The following is a 25,933-nucleotide window of genomic DNA, read 5'->3' as shown; positions in this document are numbered from 1 at the left end:
AACCAAAGGGATCATCTCATCTATTTCTCTCTATACTTCATGTAGGGAGAAACTGAAGTCAAGTATTGAAGGAAAGAAGATGGAAAGGCTGGATAGGAACCACATCACATAGAAGGTCTTAAGAGACAAAATACAGACTAAGATGTTCTGTATAACTCTAAAACACATGGGAAAGTTCTAAAAAGAATAACTAGAAATACATCAAGTCAGTGTGACAGTGACTCTCCACAATGAAAAAATGCACAATATTTTTATAGCACTTTACAATTTTAAAGTGTGTCTCCAAACGTTTCTTGGGTTTAATTGGGAGGGGGGGTTAAGTTTCATTTTATTTTATTATTATTTTTTTCTTTTTGCGGTACGCAGGCCTCTCACTGCTGTGGCCTCTCCCGTCGCGGAGCACAGGCTCCGGACGCACAGGCTCAGCGGCCATGGCCTACGGGTCCAGCCGCTCCACGGCACGTGGGATCCTCCCGGACCGGGCCACGAACCCGCGCCCCCCCCATCGGCAGGCGGACCCTCAACCACTGCGCCACCAGGGAAGCCCTCATTTTAATTTTTAATCAAAGTGATACCTACACAAAGTTTCAAAAGTCAAACTGTGCTACCAAACTTATGATGTTAAGTGGCAATCACCAGCCCCCTCCTTCACATGCTGAATCCCATTCCCCAAAAGCAAACACTTGAAATTACTTATATCAATGCTTCTGTTATTCAGCTTACATTCCTTTTCCTTAATCTTTCCATTTTAGGCACTATCCATTGACTTCCTACTCTGGAAGATGAGACTTTAGGATTCTTACTTCATTACCCATCTCCACACACACTTCTCTCTTCCCCTCTTCTCTCAGTAGAGTTATACCACGCGTCAGTTAAACCAATATTTTGTGCTTAGATTTTTACGACCTTGTAAATACTGTTTGCACCTGAGCTACATATTTTACTACTAATACAACTCACATCTTGTACAATTTGTTCTTCATGGAGTTAACAACTACCTCAGTAATCACCAGTTTATTACTACTAATTTATTTATCATTAATCTATTACCAATAAATCTCAATATGGTCAAACATTACATAATCCATTAACTGCATATTTTTCTCTTTGAGCTACCCATTTTGGAGATCTCTGTCTTCCTGCCCCAGTCTGGCCTGGTAGCAATTTAGGTTTGCTGAATAGATGTTTCCAGTATTATCCTTCACCATCAACCTAGAAATATCCTTTGATGCTATTCTATGTTGGAATTTCTGCTTCCTTGAGCCCATGTCTTCCTCTTTTTTAGTTTACTTCGTCATTTTGGTGGGACATATACTCCAGGTGCTTTCTGAGAACAGGAGACTGGGAAGTAAATTATTTTTTCATTTACATGTCTGTAAGTGTCTTTGTTCTATGCTTATATTTTATTAATAGTTAGGCTGAATATACAATTCTGCCTGGAAACGTGCCTTCAGAATATGTAAACATTGCTCAACTGTCTTTCGGTACAGAAGTCGAATGTCATTGTGATTCCTGAGCTGTATGTGTGCCCTGCTATTTCTCTCTGGAACAGAATCTAAGTCAGTCTTTCTATTGTGCATCTTCAGAGCCCATTACATTTTGAAACATGTCCATCAGCTCTAAGAAAACTTTTAAATGATTTCTTTGAAAATTTCTGCATGCATTTTCTTTCTGGAATGCCTACCATTTGGCTTTTGGATCTCCAGATAACTTTTAACCTCGTTCTCTTATTTTCTATTTCTTTGTCATTTTGCTTTACTTTCCGGAATTTTTTTTCAACACTAGTTTCCTAGCCTTCTACTGAATTTTTCTTTTTATGTCCACAGTCAGAAAGTTGTAAGAGTTCTTTCCTGTTCTCCATGGACTCTTATATTTATGGTATCCTACCTTGTTTCACAGAAGCAATGTTTATTCTTATCTATGTATATCAATTATAGTTTTCTATTTCTGGTGGCTCCCTAAATAACAACTATATCAATCATAAAACAAACAGCTGCATCTATGCTACTGAATGCTTACCATGTGCCATGTACTATGTTAAACATTTTACCATGCATTACCCCCTTCATCCCCACAACAATTCTAATGAAGTAGGCATAGTTTTTTGGCTCAACTTTACAGATAAGGAGACTGAAGTTCTTACAGATTAGGTTGCCAATGTTTACACAGTTAAAGGACAGAGCAGCAATTTGAATTCAGGGAGTACAACTTTAAAGTGAGGTTCTTGAGCTCTCACTCAATACTACCTCCTGAAGATAGAGCTTTGTGAAAAGTAGAATTACAAATAAAACCAATTAACCTACATTGGTTAAGGGTTATTTTGCAAATGTCCCAGAACTTGATGAAGGCTCTTTCAGTTCTTCAGTTCTATACTATAACCTGACATACTTCCAGCAATAAACCATACATTTACCTGATAAATTATTGGGTTCGTGTGTGTGGAAAAGAAAAATGGGCCATGTTGCTTTCTGCTATTTTTTAGCTGCTACTTACATGCCAACCTGCCTGGTTATCTCAAACAGGTTATTTGGTCACAATAGAGAAAGCAGTCAGATGGATATCAAACAACTTCCATCATTAGAAAAACACTTAAATGACACATATTACTCATAGGAGTGTTTTATCCATGAGTTTTTCTTACACAGAAAGAAAAATAAACCTACTTTAAAATTATACTCTACCAAAATCATTAATTCACACACTTCAACAAGTGAGGACAATGGCTATTACTCTGAAGAGAAAGTGAAATGAGGACTTACTCTTCTTTTTTTATAAATTTATTTATTTTTGGCTGTGTTGGGTCTTCGCGGCTGTGTGCAGGCTTTCTCTAGCTATGGTGAGCGGGGGCTACTCTTCATTGGGGTGCGCGGGTTTCTCACTGCGGTGGCTTCTCTTGTTGCGGAGCATGGGCTCTAGGCGCACGGGCTTCAGTAGTTGTGGCTCGAGGGCTCTAGAGTGCAGGCTCAGTAGTTGTGGTGCACAGGATTAGTTGCTCCACAGCATGTGGCATCTTCCAGGATCAGGGCTCGAACCCGTGTCTCCTGCATTCGCAGGCAGATTCTTGATCACTGCACCACCAGGGAAGTCCCTTGATGACCGTTTTCTAATGACTTACACTTTATATTAGTGAATATTTCTCTTTTAGAACTATAAACATATATTAATAAATATATTAGGAAATGGTCCTCTTTTGGAAAGCTTCAATTTAAGAAAAAGCAACAGGGACTTCCCTGGTGGTGCAGTGGTTAAGAATCCACCTGCAAATGCAGGCGACACAGGTTCGAGCCCTGGTCTGGGAAGATCCCACATGCTGTAGAGCAACTAAGCCCATGTGCCACAACTACTGAGCCTACAAGCCATGTCTACTGAAGCCTGCATGCCTAGAGCCCATGCTCCGCAATGAGAAGCCTGCACACAGTAACAAAGAGTAGCCCCCGCTCACCACAACTGGAGAAAGCCTGCGCGCAGCAACGAAGACCCAACGCAGCCAAAGTAAATAAATTAATTAAAAAAAAAAAAAAGAAAAAGCAACAAACAACCAGAATACAAGACTCTGTCTTTTCACCTTTGCGCAGATAGCTTTTTCAGTTTAACTATATTATGATTTGGTAATGCATGTGTCAAGCCTTTTTGCCTTGGACCCACTTTTTAATTGCTAATGAGCTAAGCTTTAAAGCATTTTAAAAATGTATCCTATTTCATAAACAACTATAGTTAGTTAAATAAAATATTCTGACTTTTCAAAATAGCAGCAGTTATGAGCCAAACTATGACCGGAGTGTCAATTTTCTCCTATGTCACTCAGAGAGAAAAAAATAAACTGACAAGTTTCAGAAGTATGCAAAAACCCTTTACTATGTAACCTTTGATACAACATGGGTAGCTGCCAACCTTCTCAAGAAGTCCATTCTGCTGCATGTGGTACAAGTAAGACCTTGTTAGGTCTAAGACCTTGTTAGGTCACATAATTTGTGGTACTTACCAGCACTTTGGCACACAAAAGCTACAGTATCCACCTTGACCAAAACAGGTTGGCAGTGCCCTTGCTGAAAAGTCATTACAGCCATACAAAGCTATGTAAGCAGTACTTCAAAGTCAGCCATGCACGTACTGTGCAGAATGCCAAGGTACTCAGTGGGATAAAGAGCGTCACACTCTAAATACCCTTGTGTCCTTTTATAAATGACAGAGGTTTCAGAGCTTACCACTGCTGTATGTACCAGCTCATACCTACAGTGTGATATTTTCCTAATATACTGACATTACACCCTCACGGTAATATGACCTAAGCAGGTATGAGTATGCCCGTTTCACAAGTGGGGAAACAATGGCTTAGAAAAGGTAAATAGTTTGTAAATAAAGGTAAATAAATATAAAACCTGCTAGGGCCAGATCTGGAAATCGGATCCTCTGACCACCTACGTAAACGATCTTTCTACTAAAATTCTCACTGAAAACCATAGGAGAGAGGGAGAAAAGGAGGGAGGGAAGGAATGAGCGAGAAAGAAAGAACATAACTGATTTATAAATGTTGAAGATGAGGAGGTAGGAGAAGTTTATGAAAAGCTGCATTAACACACTTCCGACAAATCTTCTAGAGGCTCTTTTCCTAAATTGTTTTCTGCTAATAAAATAATAGCATTGTCAAATGACCATGCTCGCTGCAAGGCTTTTGTTAGAATTATCAAGAATCTCAATCATCAACAGAAATTACCCATAAAAGTATTTTGAGTTCTAGCAAAGAAATAAAAATAAGAACACCAGACATCACAAGTCACTGTGTCCCAATGCACTACTGCACTTGACTTTCTTGCTTTTAACACTTTTGAAGATAACAGGTAGTTATTTTGTAGACTGTATCTCAATGTGGGTTTGTTGATGTTTCCTCAAGATTAGTTCCAGGTACTGCTCCTTTGGCAGGAATAGCACAGAAGTGCCACTGTGTTCTTTGTATCAGTGGCACAGGATTTCAATTTGTCCCATTGCTGAAGATGTTCAATTTGATCATTTGATTAAGGTGGTGCCTGCCAGCTTTTTCCATTGTAAAGTTACTATTTTCCCCTTTGTAATTAATAGGTATTAATTCTACCCAGTAAACATCCTGATCATGATCAAATTTCCAATGTATTAATTTATTTTTCCTATCAGAATAGACTTCTAGTTTCCTATCTTATACAACAAGTCACTATCTGTTGCTATCATTTATTTTGATACTCATTGTCTCAGATGTCACCAGTGGAAGCCCTTCAAGGTTTTTTTGTCTTTGTGACATCCTGTTACCTTTCTTTGAGTATTTCCTTACTATCTAGAACACCACAATGCTCTGGGCTTACCTTCTACATTCCCTATAGTTCTGGAACTAGCCATTTCTCCCAGGATCATGGTTCCTTCTTAAAGAATGATATATAGAAACCAAAATCTGAGTGCCAGGGCTCCCCTGGTGGCGCAGTGGTTGAGAGTCCGCCTGCCAATGCAGGGGACACGGGTTCGTGCCCCGGTCCGGGAAGATCCCACATGCCGCGGAGCGGCTGGGCCCGTGAGCCATGGCCGCTGAGCCTGCGCGCCCAGAGCCTGTGCTCCGCAATGGGAGAGGCCGCAACAGTGAGAGGCCCGCGTACCGCAAAAAAATAAAAAATAAGAAAAAAATCTGAGTGCCAGACCTAAAATCTGGGTCATCCAACCAGGCTTAATTTATTATCTGGCACGTATAGGAAAACTGTTCTCAGCTCCTATCAGTGGACAAAGTCAGGGACCGTAGGTACACATTTACTGACACACGCATATATTAACACATATACATTACATAGAACATAATATATGTAATTCTATTGCTCAAAATAGAAAACCAAGATTCCATACTGCTACCTCTGAGTTGAATCCAACAACACAGAGCTCATTCTAATTTCCTCCCCTTTCATATTTGTAATTCCCTTCTCCCAGAATCCCACTATCCTTAAACATTTACATATTTGATCAGTTCCCTGTGTGTAACCCACCTCCACGATTGACACCTCACACTCTCCTCACGCCACTCAGGCTCCAGCCTCCCCACCCATGGGCACCATCCTTGTATTGGGCGCCTTGAATGCTTTCTCCCCTCCACTCTGGCTCTGAGCCATCCCTCTGCAGGATGTCCTCTTCACCGGCTCTCACTCCACTTCCAGAAACCAGGTTGCCCCCGTAGGCTGACACCCTCCTCACCGCACTCTGGTGTCCACATGCTGCACTGGGTCACCCCCATACAGAGCAACCCATACAGGCTCTGTCCCCCTGTGCTGAGCCACTGTGGCTTCCCTGCCTTACAGACCCAAGACATCTACATTGCTGTGTCTCGTCTAATAGCGTTAGGAGTGAATTGCTCAGGAAGGGGAAAATGAAGAGGAAGAGAAATAATTTTGCTTATTTTTAAACAGAATATATAAATTCACTGAATGGAATACACGCATGTCTGTTAACTTATACTAACTATTTTCAGCATTCCCTATCAGCTCCTAGGAATAAGTGAAAGAAGGGCTTCTTTATAACTTTATGTGGCAAATGATAAAAAGTTCTTAAAGGACTGGCCATCAATATTCTATTATTTCCCCTCTCCTATACATATATCTCAACTGCTCAAATCCAGATATCAGAGGCACCAGAATAAATCTAGATCTGAAAATGAGACTTTTGTTGAGAGATTATTTTAAATAACTGTTAACTAACTTAAAGTTATCTTAAATTTTTTTTAAAGGAAATGTTCGGTGAGCCAGTTGAGAATGAAGCAGTTAGAAAACACAGACATAATTAATACCTTAAAGAGCCTCAGTTTAATCTTACCCTTGAGAAGATATTTTCCAGGGAGCTAGTTAAGGATCTCTTAGCTTTATTTTTCAGAATGTCAAGTTTGAACCTTCCACTGCTCGTCGCATTTTCTGGGATTGTACTATTTGAAATAGTCTATGGAAAGAAAAACATACATTTTAGGTTGGAAATACTCAAGGTTAAATGAAGCTTTAAAGACAGGCTTATGGCTAAGCCACTAAAAAGCATGAGAATTCTTCTGTAGCTCTATTAAGAAGTAATAATTTAGGTTCCACATCGTGAACACACAGATTGTAAGCAAAAGAGATTAATTTTTAATATTGTAAGCAATAAAAAAGACAGAAATAAGATCTTTCCTTTATGTCTTTCCTTTCTGCTAATATATTCCTGCTGCATTTAACAAAAACTAAACTTGAGATGCCCATTTTTACTGCTGTTATTTTGATTAACAACTATAACCATCCCTTTCCAAGTTACATACTTTATATCCAAATTACCAAGGAAAACACAAAAAATTGGTTTCAAAGAACAAAGCATCTTCTAGTAAAGCTGGATTCTGCTAATGCCTTTGTTATAATTCCATTTTCATTTGTGAGTGAGTCATTTATCTTTTCAATCGACAAGTATTCACTGATAGTACTGAACTGTATGAGAATCTACAATGTGTCCACCATATGAGGTTCTCTAAATATTTTATCTTATATAGAGATAAAAAGCTACTATGTATATTACATGGTTCTTAGTGCCAGGAAGCTTCCAAGAGAGAAAACTCATCCTTTGCTTGGGGAGGAAATACGTTCACTTGTAGCAGTGACACAAAGCAACGCATAAGAATCAAATATGGAACCATGAGTTATGGGTCTCAATGGTCAGGAAGAAAAGGATACATGGGATTCAGACAGGCAGAAAAAAGGAGGTGAAGACTTTCCCAACACTGGGGATGGTGCCGGCAAAATCATAAAGGCTGGGATGCTCACGCGACAGGGTGTCAGTACAGGTGTTTGACTAAAACAGAGGGAAGTAGTGGAAAGTGGGAAAGTGAAGCTGGAGATAAAACCTTGAATGGTCTTAAGTGCTGGATAATTAGGAAGAATCACTGACCACAATTTACAAGCAGAGGGACATCACTGTGAAACTAATGTTTTGGGAAGATTTATGTGAAAGGACTGTTCAAAAATCACCTAAAGGACTGGGAAATCAGAGACTGGAAGATCAGATTGAAGGCTTCAGGACAGTCTACGCAGGAGGCAATAGAGGTCCATACTGGAGCTGGCTCCATGTGGTCATCTAAGGAGTTACTGATAAAAGAAACATGATCACAATCAAAAAGGAAAGAAAACAATAGATAGAGATGTGAGCTGGACTGGGCTCGGGCTGTGTATAAGGACTGGGTTGACTCATCATTCTAAGGCTTTGAGATGAATGACACAACGAAAATAGGGAAATCGTATTGGCACTTAGCACAATGCCTGACATAGCAGCTACTCAGTGAATACCAGGTGAATAAATGGAAGGAAGAAAGGAAAAGAGGGAGCAAGGGAGGGAAAGAGAGAGAGGCAGGGAGGAACTTAAGTATACTGACAGGAAAACATACACAATTTGTTAAAATCTCCTCTGTGATCTTGACCGCCCTCCATCATATAGAAAATGCATATCACTCCTCACATACTGCCTTCAGCCTTCTGGTCAACATGACTATCACCACCAACGACTGATTTAATCAAAGCCATGAACAGATTTTAGTCTTTATGTTTCTTTTTTTTTTTTTAACAAGATCTACTTTATTTTTTTTTACATCTTTATTGGATTATAATTGCTTTACAATGGTGTGTTAGTTTCTGCTTTATAACAAAGTGAATCAGTTATACATATACATATGTTCCCATATCTCTTCCCTCTTGCATCTCCCTCCCTCCCACCCTCCCTATCCCACCCCTCCAGGCGGTCACAAAGCACCGAGCTGATCTCCCTGTGCTATGCGGCTGCTTCCCACTAGCTATCTACCTTACATTTGGTAGTGTATATATGTCCATGCCTCTCTCTCGCTTTGTCCCAGCTTACCCTTCCCGTTCCCCATATCCTCAAGTCCATTCTCTAGTAGGTCTGTGTCTTTATTCCTGTCTTACCCCTAGGTTCTTCATGACATTTTTTTTTCTTAAATTCCATATATATGTGTTAGTGTACGGTATTTGTCTTTCTCTTTCTGACTTACTTCACTCTGTATGACAGACTCCTTATGTTTCTTGACCTTCCTATGTCATTGGACATTGTTGATCTTCTTGCTTGAACTCTTCTCCTACCTTGGTCATTCACCATAATAAATCTTTCTACCTCATTATTCCCTTTCAGTCTTTATCACTGGCTCCATTTTAATTCACTCATTGCCTGAAATGTGGGTGCTCCTCAGAACACCCTCCTTCGACTTCAAATCTGTGACAAAGTTCATAGTCTTCCACATTTATAATGTCAGCTCAAATTTTATGAGCACCAAATCCATTATTCTAATTAAATCTCACACTTCCAAAATTGAATTCTTATTTCTTATTTCCATCTTTCGCCCCGCTCTTGCCTTCTTTCTGTATTCCCTAGCTATTACATCTAATTCCTCCAAATCTGAAACCTTGAAGTGTCTCCCAGCAAGCCCCTCTCTCTTCCTAAACATATCTATCCAATCAGTCACTAAGTCCTAAGGATCATGCCTCCCAAATTGCTCTTGACTCAGTCCCTCCCTCACATCTCCAGGGCTCCAGTTTACCCTCTCTCTGAGACAAAATACATTTTTCAAGACGGAATCATTCAATCTATTTGTGTCCCAGTGTTATCTCTTGTCTGGTACATACTTATAGCTCTGTGCCAATCACACCATATTCCATATTTTAATTCATTTGATTGCATGTTGGTTTCTTCTTACAGTTAGAGCTGTCATTATTCATCTCTGTTGCCTAGTACATAGTATGCACTTGATAAATGAATCACTTCTCAAGTATTCTATTACCAAGGTCTCCTAATTTGAGAATGTGACTTCAGTCCTAACACTGTCAACCCCCTTACCCAACCAGCCACACATCTGATCCTCTCACGCTCTTACCTGAAGTCCTTTAGTGACAAAGTCTGATCTAGCGCTTAAGGCTGTTCATCATCCCACTGCTGCCTAGCCTTCCAGCCTTATTTCCCCATAATTCCCATGCAAACCCTAAAAAAAACAGTATGTCCTTGAAGGGCTCCAAGCAGTAGGTCCACTCATGGTTACAAAGTTACCACTTAACTTTGCACTTAATGTTCCTTTCTTAAAACACAATTCCTTGGGAATGTAAATTGATACATCCACTATGGAGAACAGTATGGAGCTTTCTTAAAAAACTAAAAATAGAACTACCATACGACCTAGCAATCCCACTACTGGGCATATTATACCTGGAGAAAACCATAATTCAACAAGAGTCATGTACCACAATGTTCATTGCAGCTCTATTTACAATAGCCAGGACATGGAAGCAACCTAAGTGTCCGTCGACAGATGAATGGATAAAGAAGATGTGGCACACATATACAATGGAATATTAGCCATAAAAAGAAATGAAATTGAGTTATTTGTAGCAAGGTGGATGGACCTAGAGTCTGTCATACGGAGTGAAGTAAGTCAGAAAGAGAAAAACAAATACCATATGCTAACACATATATATGGACTCTAAAAAAAAAGTGGTTCTGAAGAGCCTGGGACAGGACAGGAATAAAGACGCAGATGTAGAGAATGGACTTGAGGACATGGGGAGGGGGAAGGGTAAGCTGGGGCGAAGGGAGAGAGTGACATGGACATATATACACTACCAAATGTAAAATCGATAGCTAGTGGGAAGCAGCCACATAGCACAGGGAGGTCAGTTTGGTGCTTTGTGACCACCTAAAGGGGTGGGATAGGGAGGGTGGAAGGGAGACCCAAGAGGGAAGAGATATGGGGATATGTGTATATGTATATGTATAGCTGATTTACTTTGTTATAAAGCAGAAACTAACACACCATTGTAAAGCAATTTTACTCCAATAAAGATGTTTAAAAAAAAACCCACACAATTCTTCAAAGATTAGAAATCTTTATCTCCCCTAAAACTCCAGCTCCACCCCCCACAAAAATCTCTTCCTCTTGAATTCTTTCATTCTTTCCTCTATCCTTACTCTTCATTCCAGCTCCAAAGCAAACATGTAGCTACTTCTGTGTTCACTGAACATTCTTTTAAAAAGCCATATTGTTATACATGTACTACAATGTTCACTGCCACACTATTTACAATAGCCAGGACATGGAAGCAACCTAAGTGTCCATCGACAGATGAATGGATAAAGAAGATGTGGCACATATAAACAGTGGAATATTACTCAGCCACAAAAATGAATGAAATTGAGTTATTTGTAGTGAGGTGGATGGACCTAGAGTCTGTCATACAGAGTGAAGTAGGTCAGAAAGAGAAAAACAAATAGTAAGCTAATGCACATATATGGAAGCTAAAAAAACAGTACTGATGAACCTAGTGTCAGGGTAGGAATAAAGATGCAGACGTAGAGAATGGACTTGAGGATGTGGCGGGGAAGGGGAAGCTGGGACGAAGTGAGAGAGTAGCACTGACATATATACACTACGAAATGTACAAAGGATGGCTAATGGGAAGGAGCCGCATAGCACAGGGAGACCAGCTGGATGCTTTGTGACGACCTAGAGGGGTGGGATGGGGAGGGTGGGAGAGAGGCTCAAGAGGGAGGGGATATGGGGATATATGTATACATATATGATTCACTTTGTTGTACAGCAGAAACTAACACAACATTGTAAAGCAATTATACTCCAATAAAGATATAAAAAAATAAAATAAAATAAAACTAATAGGAATTTTAAAAAGCCATCTTGTTGCCTCTATTATATGTATCTATTTATGTTTGCATTCCCTTTTGGATTATTTGAGCTCTTCTCTGTAGGCTACGTCATTATTCACGTCTTTTTTGTCACCATTATCACATAGCTTGATTTATAAAAGGTTCTCTAGAAGTGCTTGTACAATAAATAATTAAGGAATCACTTATCACACGATATGTGGTTTGTTCTGAATAGAGTGAGATTAAGACATAACCTGAATTAGTGTTATCAAGAGGTAAATATGTCATGATTTCTTTAGATGTTGCTGCCAGTGGTCTTGCTTTACGCACATGCAGCTGGGAACACATTCTAAACCACGTGCACAAAAATATCATCCCCTAGTTTGCAGCCAGGGTAGCCGTTTCCATGACATTACTGCTTCTTTGCATGTCTGCTCTTTACCACTCAAGGCTGTGTAAGTTTTTAATGAAATAAGATGTTCATACGAATTTGAAATAAAATAATGGATTAATATTACTAAAAATGTATGTTCATTCTAAATCATGAGCATTTATTATTACTGGTTTTCTACCAAAACTCACAATTTTTTTTACATTTTAAAATCATTACTATTTTATCTCAATGTCCCAATGTTTGCTACAATTTCCTATAAAACTTCTAAAATGCTGGGGGGGAAAAATGACTATTAGGACTTAGCCCTAAAGATGAGAAGACAAAGGAAAGAAACTCCTTTTACATCTTCTGTGATATTTTGACTGAATATATGAAAAAAACAAAAATAGGTCAATTAGAAAACATCTCACCGATGGGCCTTCCCCAATATGTATGTGTGTCCTCTGCTTGGCTTCGCACAGCTGCCTCAGATGTAAAATCACAAGTTCGTTTTCCTCCTGGTCATTGACTGCCTTCATTTTCTGTTGAACAGACAGACGGAGAGCACGTTATGGCAACACAGCTTTCATTGTTTTACTTTACCCTCATTTCGTTTTACCTGTCTGGCAGACAAACGTAAGTAAAGCTAAACATTTAGCCGCTCTTAGAAACAAAAGTAACAGTGGCATTGTAGTAACTAGCCAGTAGTACAATAGTATATCTATGTTTAACGTCAGATAGAGAAATGGAAAAAGGAACTCACAGAAACAGGGTCCAATTCTCATTCCTTATACCTTACTTGTGAGGACTATAAATAATGTTACCTGAACTCGTTCAAAGATGTCAGCTTGCTCGTTATCTGTCAGGGACGAGAGATGCCTCTGTATTACCAGCTTGGCTCTTGGCGGATAGAGACCTAAGGGAAATGATGGGGATTGGTGTTAAACAGATTCTAGCCACAGAGATCAAAATGTGTATGTATGTTTGTGTGTGTATATATATATATATGTCTATATATATATATATATGTATATATAAAATGCACTGCAGCTTGTCCCTTCACCAGCAGGCTCTGAAGTTAAATCTTTTCAAGGAGATGTGTTCCTGCCTATGACAGACCTTGGAACACTACAATAAAATGATTAAAACAAAAAGGAAAACCTCCTCACCAAAATCAATGGCCCTCGTCAGTAATCTTGAAGTCAGACTTATTAACAAAAAATGTCTACATGATACCAAATCAACAGCATAACCAGATACCATTGAATATACTAACAAACTTAGCCACCCTAGAAACTCATAGGTGAATACTAGCCTTGGCCAAAATCTCTAAGCTTAAAGCTTGACATTTAAAAAAGAAAGAATAGCTACTAATATTAAAAAGTAGAGCTAGAGCTTACACAGGAAGCTCTCCCCCTCATACAGGTCTTGGTAATAAAACCAAGGCATCATTAGTTTTTGTTTGTTTGTTCTTGCGGTACACAGGCCTCTCACTGCTGTGGCCTCTCCCGCTGCGGAGCACAGGCTCCGGACGCGCAGGCTCAGCGGCCATGGCTCACGGGCCCAGCCGCTCCGCGGCACGCGGGATCCTCCCGGACCGGGGCACGAACCCGTGTCCCCTGCATCGACAGGCGGACTCTCAACCACTGCGCCACAAGGGAAACCCGAGGGTCCTTATTTGAAGTAGGTAACTAAATCTATGGCCCAGGGAGTTTCTTTAGTCCTTTATTTCAGGGGAGGAATTGCAAACAGCTTATTTGCAAATTATGCATGCCCCCTACTCCGCCTTGCATCTGATTTGCCTTTCTTCTTCTCCCAGTTTAGAGTCACTGGTGAGTGAATCAACCGATCCTGAGAGGTAAGTATACTATTTAGCCCTCATGCACGTTATTGTAGGAAAACCCGACAGAGAGTAATTGCTCCACCTCTACAGTGCTCAACATCACTTTAGTTTCACATTCTGAGGATTGGTCCTTGAGAGATGGTCCCCTTAGACACTGTCTCCTGGATTCACTTTGGTCCCCCAACATGGCTGGTGCTTTTCTTCCTGGTCTAAATGACAAAGCTCCCTTGACATAGGGATAGATGATTAGGACTCAGTATCACATATGTATCTTTGCCCTTTCTTTTTTTTTCAGTAGAGAAAGAACTCCTTATTAATGCGGCCAAAGGTACTGACAGGTGAGTCAATGACATGAGTAAGTAATATGAAATACAAATATCTAGATACTTCTAAATATCTCTAAATATCTTTCTCACTTTCTCTTCCCATGAATTTGTGTTGAATCTGAATGTGGTCCTTTTTCCAGCTTTATACTTTGTACTTAAGCCTAACACAAGTTTAGAATTCACACTGTTATCTTACCCAGATGAAAACAACTCTTTGGGAAACACTGATGCCAAGGCTTCAAGACAGCTTGGTCCTGAAAATCCTGGCTTTCTGATATTCTTTCAGAGAGAACATCAAGTTGCTTTGGAAACAGATGGAACAAGTTCAAATCCTGGTTCTGCCTCTCCTAAGCGATAAGGATGTGGCCGTTATTACCCACTATGTGTCTCGGCGCCTGTTTCCTCATCAGTAAAATGAGGATTCAAAACACTACCCATCTTGTGGGATTTCAGTACGGATTAAGTGGGCTAATATATGGAAAACACAACAGGGCCGAGACACAGTAAGTCTTATGGGAGCATCTGCATTATTGCTATTCCTTTCATTCTTACTATCAGAACACTGCCCTATCTTACGGCTCTCTTCGCCCCGATGTCAAAGGCAAGGGTAAAACAATCATATCAGAAGGTGTTATCTAAGGCCTTAGGAAAAGAAGCCCGTGTGAATCTTTTCCAGTTCACATGAACCCTTCATTTGCTCCCTTCAGATATACGCATACCTTGAAGCTGGGGAATCTTAAGTTTCACTCCCTTCATGATCTTGGAAGAGACCCTACTATTTCTGGATGTATAATGTGTATTCTTTCTTTTTTTTTTCAATTAACTTATTTTATTTATTTATTTTTGGCTGCATCGGGTCTTCGTTGCTGCGTGCAGGCTTTCTCTAGTTGTAGAGAGCGTGGGCTACTCTTCGTTGCGGTGCACAGGCCTCTCATTGCGGTGGCTTCTCTTGTTGCGGAGCATGGGTTCTAGGCACGCGGGCTTCAGTAGTTGTGGCACGTGGGCTCAGCAGTTGTGGCTCGTGGGCTCTAGCGCGCAGGCTCAGTAGTTGTGGTACATGGGCTTAGTTGCTCCACGGCATGTAGGATCTTCTGGGAACAGGGTTCGAACCCGTGTCCCCTGCACTGGCAGGCGGATTCTTAAGCATTGCGCCACCAGGGAAGCCCCTGTATTCTCTGTCTTTACAAAGGTCTCTAAAACTATAAATTTTTTTTCAGAGGAGTGTTTTTTAATATGATTTGTGTAATTTTCTACTGGTGCTTTTATCTTTTTCTTATAGATAATAACAGTCTTTACAAATTCTGAACAGCAATCTGCTCTCTCCTCATTTGTTACTGATCATTTAACTTCCAAGTAAGCAGTTGTTGTTGTGTAAAAATATTAAGATTTTATGAAGTCAAATCTGTCAATGTCTTCTTTTGGTAGTTTCTGCATTTCTGTGTCTTAATAAAGGCTTTCTTGTTTAGGGACAAAATAACATTTTTATTTTATTTGAATGATTTTAGCATTTTGTTTGTTTGCATTGAGGACTTTGATCCACCTAGAATGTATTTTGAGTAGGATAAGTGGAAGTAATCTTTGTCTCTTTGGATAGCAAATTGATCCAACACCATTTCCTGAATCACTCAGCCTTTCCTCCTCAGATTTATAATATTCTCTTTACCATACACCAAAGAATGTTCCATTTTTGTAAAGTTTCCATGTATATTTGAAAATAAGGTGCATTCTGTAAAATTATAGTTATAAATTTTAAAATTTTGAACATTACATTTAAATAGTGCTTGTTCACACAGTTGAGTGGATGTTCAATAAATACGGCTGTCCATCAATTTTCCCATGTGCCTATGATTCTCCTGCCTACTGAACAGATATCTCCATGTGCACTGACGGTGGCTCGTCCATTCTCTGCTTTGTTCTGGAGTCCACACTCTCCCCATCGACTCCAACACCTATCGTACTGATTGCATTTACGTGCTCACAAGCCTGTCTCCCACTCAAGACTCTAAGCTTCCTGAAGGCATGGTCCACATCTCAACGATCTCCGCATCCCCAGTGCCAAGCACACTGCCTGGCACGTGCTAGATGCTTAAAAAGTGTTTACCAAATTGTGTATCTTCTCTGGCACAGTAGTTTTCAACCATTTTTACTAGTAAGAGACAAGGAGAAGAAAGGGAAACTGAGTCAGGGTCATCTCTTCCTCATGCTCTTCCCCCTCCTCAAAACACACTTTAAAAAAAAAACTTGCTTTATGACATCATGTCTATTATCTGTGTGATTTTCAAACGACCCTGAAAAGCCAAGCAAGTTTCATTCTTGTTCTAAACCTTTAGGAAAAAAAGAACACATCATCGAGTGAGAAAGGAAAAAAAGAAAGACTTAAACAGTCGATATTCTGGGATGGTTTTGCCTCTCTTCATTCATTCAACAAATATTTGGTCAGTTCCCACTTTGCACATAGCAGAGTCTTAGGAACTGTGGGAAATGCAAGCTCCTCCCTTGAGTCTGCCTTCGTAGAAAAAGTAACAAAGAAAAAAGAAAGAGGAAAAAAAGCCAAGCACCTAGGAGAGACTGACAGCACAAATTTGACTGGACATGAGAAATGATTCTTGGGGTTCTCGGTTCACCTCAAAACAAAGAAGCATTCAATGACAGTAGCGAATTTCTCACTTCCCCAATGCCAAAGCAAACTTGTCTTTGCCAAGCAAACTCGTCTTTGGCAAGGCCAACTTATACTGTACCTTCAATCCTTTCACAGAGCTTATGCAAAGAGTGCATAGGGCAGGCCTCGCACAGCTTAATCTGGGTCTTGGCACTCTGCAGGGCAGCAGCCGTGCTGAAAGCCTGTTTCAGAGTCAGCATTACCTCATCAACCTACAAGAAGAAACAAAATCCAGGTCTATAAAAGTTTGCTTTCATGGTAACACATTAAAAGCCCAACAGCAATGTGAGACTTTGTTGATGCTGACTAAATATTAATAATGGAATTTTGATGACCACAGAGCAGGTAGTGAGAAAATAATGTCTCAAAGTTAGACCTTCAATTAATTATACATAAAATTGAAAACTGGATGAAATAAGACCATTTTAATGTGCATAATACTGATCTGTTACTTGAATGCTATTTTTGAATCCCACTCAGTGCTATGCTATCACAGTTAAATGACAGTCAATCAGGTATTTGGTTTTTTGTTTTTTTTTTAAATTTTATTGGATTATAGTTGATTTACAATGTTGTGTTAGTTTCAGGTATACAGCAAAGTGATTCAGTTATACATATACATATATTCATTCTTTATCAGATTCTTTTCTCATATAGGTATCACAGAATAGAGTTCCCTGTGCTATACAGTAGGTCATTGTTGGTTATCTCAGGTCTTTGTTTAGTTAAAGTACTTTATCAGATAAAGATCTCTTTGGAAGTTTTGTCTGCAATACATAGGGAGCAACAAAATAGGTTTAACAAATCACTTGTGTTAATAGGTATCTTATTTACTTTATCCTTTTGGATCATTTTTAGTGCAACAACAAGCGAACATGTGTTTAACCAAAGTTCTAGGGGGAAATGAGCCCAATAAATAACGTTGGGGGAATTCTATGAAGACTACTGGTCTTTTTTCTATGGCTTCTATTTATTATCATTTGGCTTCTGATTTGTGACACTAAGAAGTTCTGCAGTCATGCTATCTTAATAGCTGGGTCTCATCACTAGGCCAGCAGCTTGAGAACTGCCAGGTAGTTTCTTCCTTGCTCTTCCAGTGACTCAGTCAAGAAGTTGGAATCTAGCATTCTCGTTTCCTGGTTGCTTCTTTGAGGCCAACTAATAGCTCATCCTCCAGGCATTGTCAAGCCGACTTCAGGCCAGGTCTCCTCCTCTGTGGCACAATCATCAGTGTAAAGTGTGGCTTTCCCATCCACTGTACAATTGAGATCAAAGTCTAAAACCTGCATGGGGAGCTATGAAGTACCAGGGCCTCATCCAAACTAGCTCTGATATTCAAAACCATTTACCATGCTTCATAAACCATGTTTTGTTTTGTTCTGTTTTTATTGCGGTAACATTGTTTTATGACATTAAGTAAGTTTCATGGGTGCAACATTTAATTCAACTTCTATATACATTACAGTGTGCTCACCACCAAAAGTCTTGTTTCCATCTGTCACCATACGATTGACCCCCTTTACCCATTTTGCTCTCCCTCCCACCCCGGTCCCCTCTGGTAACCACCAATCTGTTTTCTGCATCTATGTGTTTGTTTTTGTCTTTTATACTCTGCATATGAGTGAAATCATACCGTATTTGTCTTTCTCTAACTTATTTCAGTTATCATAAAACCCTCAAGGTCCAACCATGTTGTCATAAATGGCAAGATTTCATCTTTTTTGTGCCTGAAAAATATTCCATTGTGTGTGTATATACATATCACATCTTCTTTATCCATTAATCTGTCGATGGGCACTTAGGCTGTTACCATATCTTGGCTATTATAAATAATGCTGCAATGAACATGGGGGTGCACATATCTTTTCAAATTAGTGTTTTTATTCTCTTTAGATAAATACCCAGAAGTGGAATTGCTGGATCACCTGGTAGTTCTATTCTTAATTTTTTGAGGAACCTCCATACTGTTTTCCATAGTGGCGGCACCAATTCACATTCACACCAACACAGATGGCCAACAGGCACATGAAAATGTGCTCAAATTCACTAATTATTAGGGAAATGCCAAACCACAGGGAGATATCACCTCACACGTGTTAGCATGGTTATTACCAAAAAGACAAGAAATAACAAGTGTTGGAGAGGATGCAGAGGAAAAAGAACCCTCACACACATAAACCAGTTTTTAAAAAGACTCTTTAGGGCTTCCCTGGTGACACAGTGGTTAAGAATCCGCCTGCCAATGCAGGGGACATGGGTTCGAGCCCTGTTCCCAGAAGATCCCACATGCCGCGGAGCAGCTAAGCCCGTGGGCCACAACTACTGAGCCTGTGCTCTAGAGCTCACGAGCCATGACTACTGAGGCCGTGTGCCACAACTACTGAAGCCCGTGCTCCTAGAGCCCGTGCTCCGCAACAAGAGAAGCCACCGCAATGAGAAGCCTGCGCACCGCAACCAAGAGTAGCCCCCACTCACTGCAACTAGAGAAAGCCCCGCGCACCGCAACGAAGACCCAATGCGGCCAAAAATAAATAAATAAATAAAATAAATTTTTTAAAATTTAAAAAATAAAAAGACTCTTTATCCCCTTCCCCTATGGGCTGGTTTAAGAAAAAGCTACCATTTAAAGGACTCAATCTACTTCTGCTTTTAATGCATGAAGAACCTGGAATAAAAAGAAACTCTATTCATCTGATATTACTAAAAGGAGAGTTCAAGCACCAAGCAGCCAGTCATCATTCAGTTATGTTTTACTATATAACCATCTTTTTAAAAGGCTTATAATTTCACAACATTCCATGAACAAAAAATGAATTATTCACAATTTGTTCTTTTATAACATAATTAAAAACAAAGATTTCTAATTCTTAAAAATAAAAGCACGGGCTTCTCTGGTGGCACAGTGGTTGAGAGTCCGCCTGCCAATGCAGGGGACACGGGTTCGTGCCCCGGTCCGGGAAGATCCCACATGCCGCGGAGCGGCTGGGCCCGTGAGCCATGGCCGCTGAGCCTGCGCGTCCGGAGCCTGTGCTCCACAACGGGAGAGGCCACAGCAGTGAGAGGCCCGCGTACAGCAAAAATAAAAAATAAAAGCACTACATGCTTTAGCGCCTTTGCATTTTCATTTCTTCTGCCTTGTGATGTATTCAAAAGCAATTTCAATCACTTATGCAGATGTTTATTTCTGTTTTCTTGTTTCTCATTTATTTAAGGCACTGAAGGGGTCAGTCATCCGTTTAGCTTTCATGTAGATTTATTATTTGCTATTTGGTAATACTGTGTGGCTAAAGGTCCCCAATGGATATAATGAACTTTCATATTTTCTTATCTATTTCTAGATGAAACAAGAGATCAATTCAATGGTGACTGAAATGTGGCTACCAATTTCTCCTAGCCATAAATATTACTAAAAACTTTATTCGACTTCTAAAATTTTTAATGTTTTACTTTTTTTTAATCTACCACTTTTTCCAGACGGCCTATAAATTCTCATATGGAATCAGAGCAACTAAAAGTTAAATTAGCATACTATGAATAACTTAATTGTTTTAGTTTAGATACAGCAACAACAACAAAATCCTAAGCAGCGTTAAAAAGTTAAAAGTAAAGGAATGGTTAAAGATAAAGCAATCATACGGAACCAAAAAGAAAGTATTCTTAGTGTGACCATCAGGCAAAATTAAATTTCCAGAGAAAATTATGAGATGGAACAAAGAAAGCCAATTTGTGACATTAAGGTGAAAATCCATAATGAAGATAATGCTCATAAACACTTATATACCAAACTTAGGTGTTTTATAGTGTTTTAGAATAAGAATCACAGAATGTGTAAGGATGGACAGGGAGAAGGGTACGCTGGGACGAAGTGAGAGAGTGGCATGGACATATATACACTACCAAATGTAAAATAGAAAGCTAGTGGGAAGCAGCCGCATAGCACAGGGAGATCAGCTCGGTGCTTTGTGACCACCTGGAGGGGTGGGATAGGGAGGGTGGGAGGGAGACGCCAAGAGGGAGGGGATATGGGGTATATGTATATGTATAGCTGATTCACTTTGTTATAAAGCAGAAACTAACACACCATTGTAAAGCAATTATACTCCAATAAAGATGTTAAAAAAAGATTACCTAGTCTAATTCTCTGGAAAACTCTACACTCTTAACCCCATACAAATCGTGGGTCTCGGTACCCTGCGTTTTTGGGGCTTTTGTTTTGATTTGTTTTGTTGGTTATACTTTCCCTGGATACTGTTGTGTGCATCTGTGGATCTGTGAAGTTCCACTTTGTCTATAAATAGTAGTCACTTCCATTTTTTTTCACACCTTTTAAACCACTTTTGGAGAAAGCAGAAATGATATGTTCCAGAAATCTCAAGGGTTGATTAAACAAGTTTAAACCACCTGCCTTGGGATATTTTACAAAAGAGGGAAGGAAGGAAGGGAGGGAGGGACAAAGGGAGGGAGGGAGGGAGGAGCACAGAGCATCTAAACCTTGCACTGTAACCCTCCAGGGCCCATCAGAACTCTATTCTATACTGTTTATCAATTCATAGCAATTGCTACAAAGAAGCAACAGAAAATGCTAGCTGTATATTTTTTGCACTCAGAGAAGATAAATCAGCATGTGTGGTTTTGCAATATTTTGTCTTTCACAACAGCCAAGCCACATCAATCATAATACTGCTTACACCTGTAATATTTGACTGTTTGTTTTACTCTAACGTCAGCTGCATGAGCCACCCTCCTTTATACAGGAAATGTACATTTAATTTTTCCTCTATCTTGCAGTTCTGATGCCTCACCATTCATTTTATGTGCTTACAGATAAAAGTAGAGTAAACAGGATTTCAAAGATTCCAGTATAGGCCCATTCTTAAGAATAATGATGCCAAAATAAGATTCTCGGGCAGCTTCAATGTAACATGAAGACATTCTCAGCCAGTCTAGTCTGTTGCCTTAGTCACAGAGCTTCTTAAGGAGGAAAAATGCAGCGTGTTCCCAGACTTTCTACTCTGACTCCGTTTCGAAAACTCATTCTACATGCATGAGGGTAAAATGAAAATACTAAAAAATACAAACAAAACTTTTAAAAGAGATTGGAAATCAGAAGGTTTTACAGTTTTCCTCTTGGTGTCAGTTATCCGGTAATCAGAGATTAACCAGCACCTAGAAAATGGCTGCCTGAAGTTCTGAGTAACACACTCCATCACTCAAAATACACTTAACAAGCAAGCCCTGCTATCCTAGAAGCTACTGGTGGATACAACAACCATAAGGACGGTCCTAACCTTGTAGGATTCACAATCCAGTGGAGTAGAAAGTTATGTGAACAAATAAATAAGATAAGGGATTTGCAGGAACTGCCGGAGATCTATGAATAAGATGTGCTGACAGCACTGACAACAAAACAACCAAAGGACTCAATTCCTGAGAAAGGGTGTTAGAAAAGGCTTCCCTAGGAGGTGATCTTTTAACAGGATCCTAAAAAATACACAGTAGCAAAGAAGGGGAAGGGGATTAAAGTCACAGCAAAGCCAAGCCAGGCCTGCTTCCCATCCAATGAAGCAGCCGGAAAGAGAATACGAAAACAGATAGAGACATACACAATCTCTTTGTATAGCAGCCAGGTGGACCCTTGAGGCTGGCACGATCAAATCCCCCACCTGACCGTATGAAAGCAGCAAGCCCTGGCTCTGGTCTCCACTGACTGGCAGACCCCTCACTCCATGCAGCCAACAGTGACCTCAGAACTTCAGAGGCATTTCTGTGAGCCCCGCCTCTCATGTACTTCCTTCATCTCATGTGTCCTGTGCACGAACCATCTGCTGCTTCAGTAGCAAGCCAAATAAAAGCAACATCACACCAGTCATCAGAGCAGCTTCTGCAGTCTGGCCTGGAGACAGCTGAGGACACAGAATAGCACGTGTGAGGACACAGTCATGAAAGGGCAAGCTTTCTGGTGAGCGCTGGAGAAGAATGAGGAAGCCCCTTCTGCCACACTAGACAATCTAGATTTTGTCCGTTAATAAGGAGGCATAAGCTGGCCCCTAGTGAGAGGATTTTGTGAGAAAAAATATAAACATAGCATAAGGTAGTAAGTGGATAGATTAAACCAGTGGCAGGGAGACTGGTTAGGACACTAATGCAGTAGTCTTAGTAAAGGAGATGAATGCCCACACTTAATTCCCAACAGAGAGGAAAAGGAAGAGGGACGGATATAAGGGACATTTCTACCTTTGAGTTTATAGGATTTGGTGAACAAGTGGATCTCGATAGTGCAGGAGAATGCATTATGGTTTCTAAATTGGAAAGTTGCGTAAATGGAACTGCCAAAACAAGAAAATACGGGATATACAACAGGTTTTGCAAAGGTTGGAGAGCAAGGATCTGCAACGTGGTGGAAGAATCAGCCTTAGACAGGAGGACGGACAGAGGAGGGAAGGAGGAGAGGAGAGCTGGGCAGGGGATGGGTGAGGAGAGGGACAAGATTACCTGACATTCTCATTTTCTACCCAACTCTTACTTGGTTGGCATTTTCCAGGGTTGTGTCCTTGGTTCTCTTTGCCTTCTCTCTTTTCCTTCCCCCTGGGTGCTCATTCAGCCCCATGCCTTCAACTATTCTTTACATAACAACTCTCAAACTTCTATCCCGAGCCCTGAACTGAACCTATAATACAGTGGTCACCTGGATATCAACAGGTGGATTTTTCACTGGTATGGCTAACTATCTAGAGTGAGAACAAAACTCAAATGGATCTCTCTTGAGCAAGAAACTTGGCGATAGAATGCTATATTCCCTAGTCAGACAGTGTCTTTGTACCAATTCATTCCCATTTCTTCATTACTTCCTCATTATTCCTCAACTCTGTGTCCACACTGGGAATGTGAAAGACAAGAGTTAGCAGGAAGGAAGGCAACGTGCATACAGAAAATGAGGAGAATGCTGCCCGGCTTACTCTGTATATGTCTAAGTGGTGTGTGTTTCCCTGGGGAAAATCATTGTGGGAGGATTTTATGTCTGAGCAAATGCTCTGCTTCAAAGAATGGTAATGCATATATCTGAAGGTTTGTGTTAAAATGGTTAGGAGAGATAACACAAGTGGAAGAATATGTAAAACGTTTTAGGGGAAAACATCAACATATTTTTAGTCACTCAGATCTATTTCCAATTTTGCCTTACATATTTCTCCTTAAACTCTAACTGCTCCCATTTAAGGGTCGGGGGGAGGTATAAGAATGCTGCAAAGTAAAACTGACTTCTAAATTCCACAGAAAGAAATTGAAGGCTAAAATGCGACCATAAAGAAAGTATTTTTAAAATGAGGACAGGGGCTGATGGAATAAAAAGGAAAAAACAAAACCGTTCTCTACCCTGAGGAAATAAGCATTATCTACTCTGAGATGTTATAGCAGTTGAGAGAATGAGAGGTCTTCCCTATCTTCTTACATGAGCAATGGAAGGAGTAACAGCTCTTCTCCTATTATTAGGCTTTTCCTACCTTTTAAAAATACTCCTGGTAACATTTCCAGATTTGTTAAACTCAAGAAAATCGCCTAGGCTTAAAAATTACCAGGACAAGTTGTTTTTGTTTTTCTGTTGTGGTGCTTTTTCAAAGGGCAGAAACCTATTTCTAGACACGCTCTTCTTTTTCGACGGATGGCCATTCTGTGAGGCTTGGGTTCATCAGAGACGAGTCTCCCATCAGCCGGACATGTGGGCAGGAGCCCATGGACAGCAGTCACCCCACTTACCAGAGATTCGCTGGCACACTGGAACACGTAACAGATATACTGGCTCAGCCCGGGTTCCGGCAACTCCCGACAGATAAAGCCAAAGTGATCAACATGCTTTATACCCTAGAGAAGGAAGAAGGGCAGTGTTATGGGATTATGTCCTTTTAACCAACACTATAGAAATAGTTCTGTGCTTTCACACTTCCATGAATTTCTCCTTCACAGCACTGTGACAGGGGACATAATGCCAGAGCAAACTTATTCGGTGGTCTTTTGATACATAAAATAAAGGGTGAGACCAGCTCAGAGTTTTTTTTTTGTTTCTGGCAAACACTCTGTGACTCAGGGCCACAAGAGGAAAAATATGATGGCATGACCCGCTGTCTCTTGTAATAAAAACCTCTACTCAGTGTTTGCAAGTAATGGAGTTTTCAATTTATTGGTCATCTTTGAACGGGCAGTCTGATGATTCATTATAAACCCTGTTCTTGTTTATATGAGGCTAAGAATCATTAAAACTGACAATGTTCTAATTAAATGGCATGCCATTCCCTAAAGCATGCATTAAAAATACCAGAATGTTTGTCTATTGATAGACATTCAAGGAGCCACAACTGTTAGAAGATGAATACATTAAAGAAATTATTGCAGATGTCAACTACCCAGATTCACAAATCTGTACTTCCTGAACACAGGCTAAATAACCTCGGCTACACTTAATACAAAATTCTGAATCATCTGAGAATTTCGATCGCCCTGAATACATACACACCAATTAGTAGACAGCACCTTGTTATTTTAACAGAAAGCACAGTACTTTGAAAAGTCATGAAGACAAAAAATTTGAAGTTGTCCTGCAATCACCTGAATCCCAGAGAAAGGAAAACAGACTTTGGAATCAGACAGATTTGTGCTTCAATCTTGGTTCAACCAATCTACCAGGTATGAGATATTGTGCTGCGTTGCTAAAAAGTATCTCTGAGGTTCCATTTCTCATCATAAAATAATAGTAATGGCACCTATTCTAAGAAATTTTTCAGATTTAGAACTAAGAAATATCTTAGTTCCTGGCATGTTTGGTAAACAGTAACAACTATTCTTGTAATAATAAGCTCAACCTACCCAATGGCTATGGAAAAAGGAAATCAACTGTGATAAACAGTAAAAAAGTCAATAAGGAGGAATGAGGTTACAATCCATGAGGTGAAAGTAAATTCCATCTGATACAACTCATTCGTGATTAAAGAATATCTTTTACTAGCTTGGTACTAAATGGGAAAAATGCACAGGACCTCATTAGCTCAGCAAGTTTTCGGGCAGTGGTAATGTTT

At 40.0% G+C, this 25,933-nt stretch overlaps 1 protein-coding gene across 9 annotated transcripts in view; it reads right to left on the bottom strand.

Moving 5' to 3' along the window:
* Positions 1 to 25,933, bottom strand: part of TBC1D4 (TBC1 domain family member 4) — a 247,029-nt gene that overhangs the window by 49,764 nt on the left and 171,332 nt on the right. For all 9 annotated transcript variants that reach the window (XM_089899442.1, XM_089899441.1, XM_022577030.2 and 6 more), the window contains 5 exons: positions 24,621 to 24,725; positions 16,948 to 17,080; positions 12,865 to 12,956; positions 12,472 to 12,582; positions 6,817 to 6,936 (listed from right to left, as the gene is read on the bottom strand). In XM_089899442.1, the coding sequence (XP_089755568.1) occupies positions 6,817 to 6,936; positions 12,472 to 12,582; positions 12,865 to 12,956; positions 16,948 to 17,080; positions 24,621 to 24,725 (561 nt within the window). The remainder of the gene's footprint in view (positions 1 to 6,816; positions 6,937 to 12,471; positions 12,583 to 12,864; positions 12,957 to 16,947; positions 17,081 to 24,620; positions 24,726 to 25,933) is intronic.

Source organism: Delphinapterus leucas, chromosome 18, assembly GCF_059928025.1.
Source record: "Delphinapterus leucas isolate spDelLeu-1000000601 "Yukka" chromosome 18, BTC_Dleu_Yukka2, whole genome shotgun sequence".
NCBI lineage: Eukaryota > Metazoa > Chordata > Mammalia > Artiodactyla > Monodontidae > Delphinapterus > Delphinapterus leucas.
Note: the sequence above shows the minus strand (reverse complement) of the source record. Positions and strands in the feature narration are given on the sequence as shown.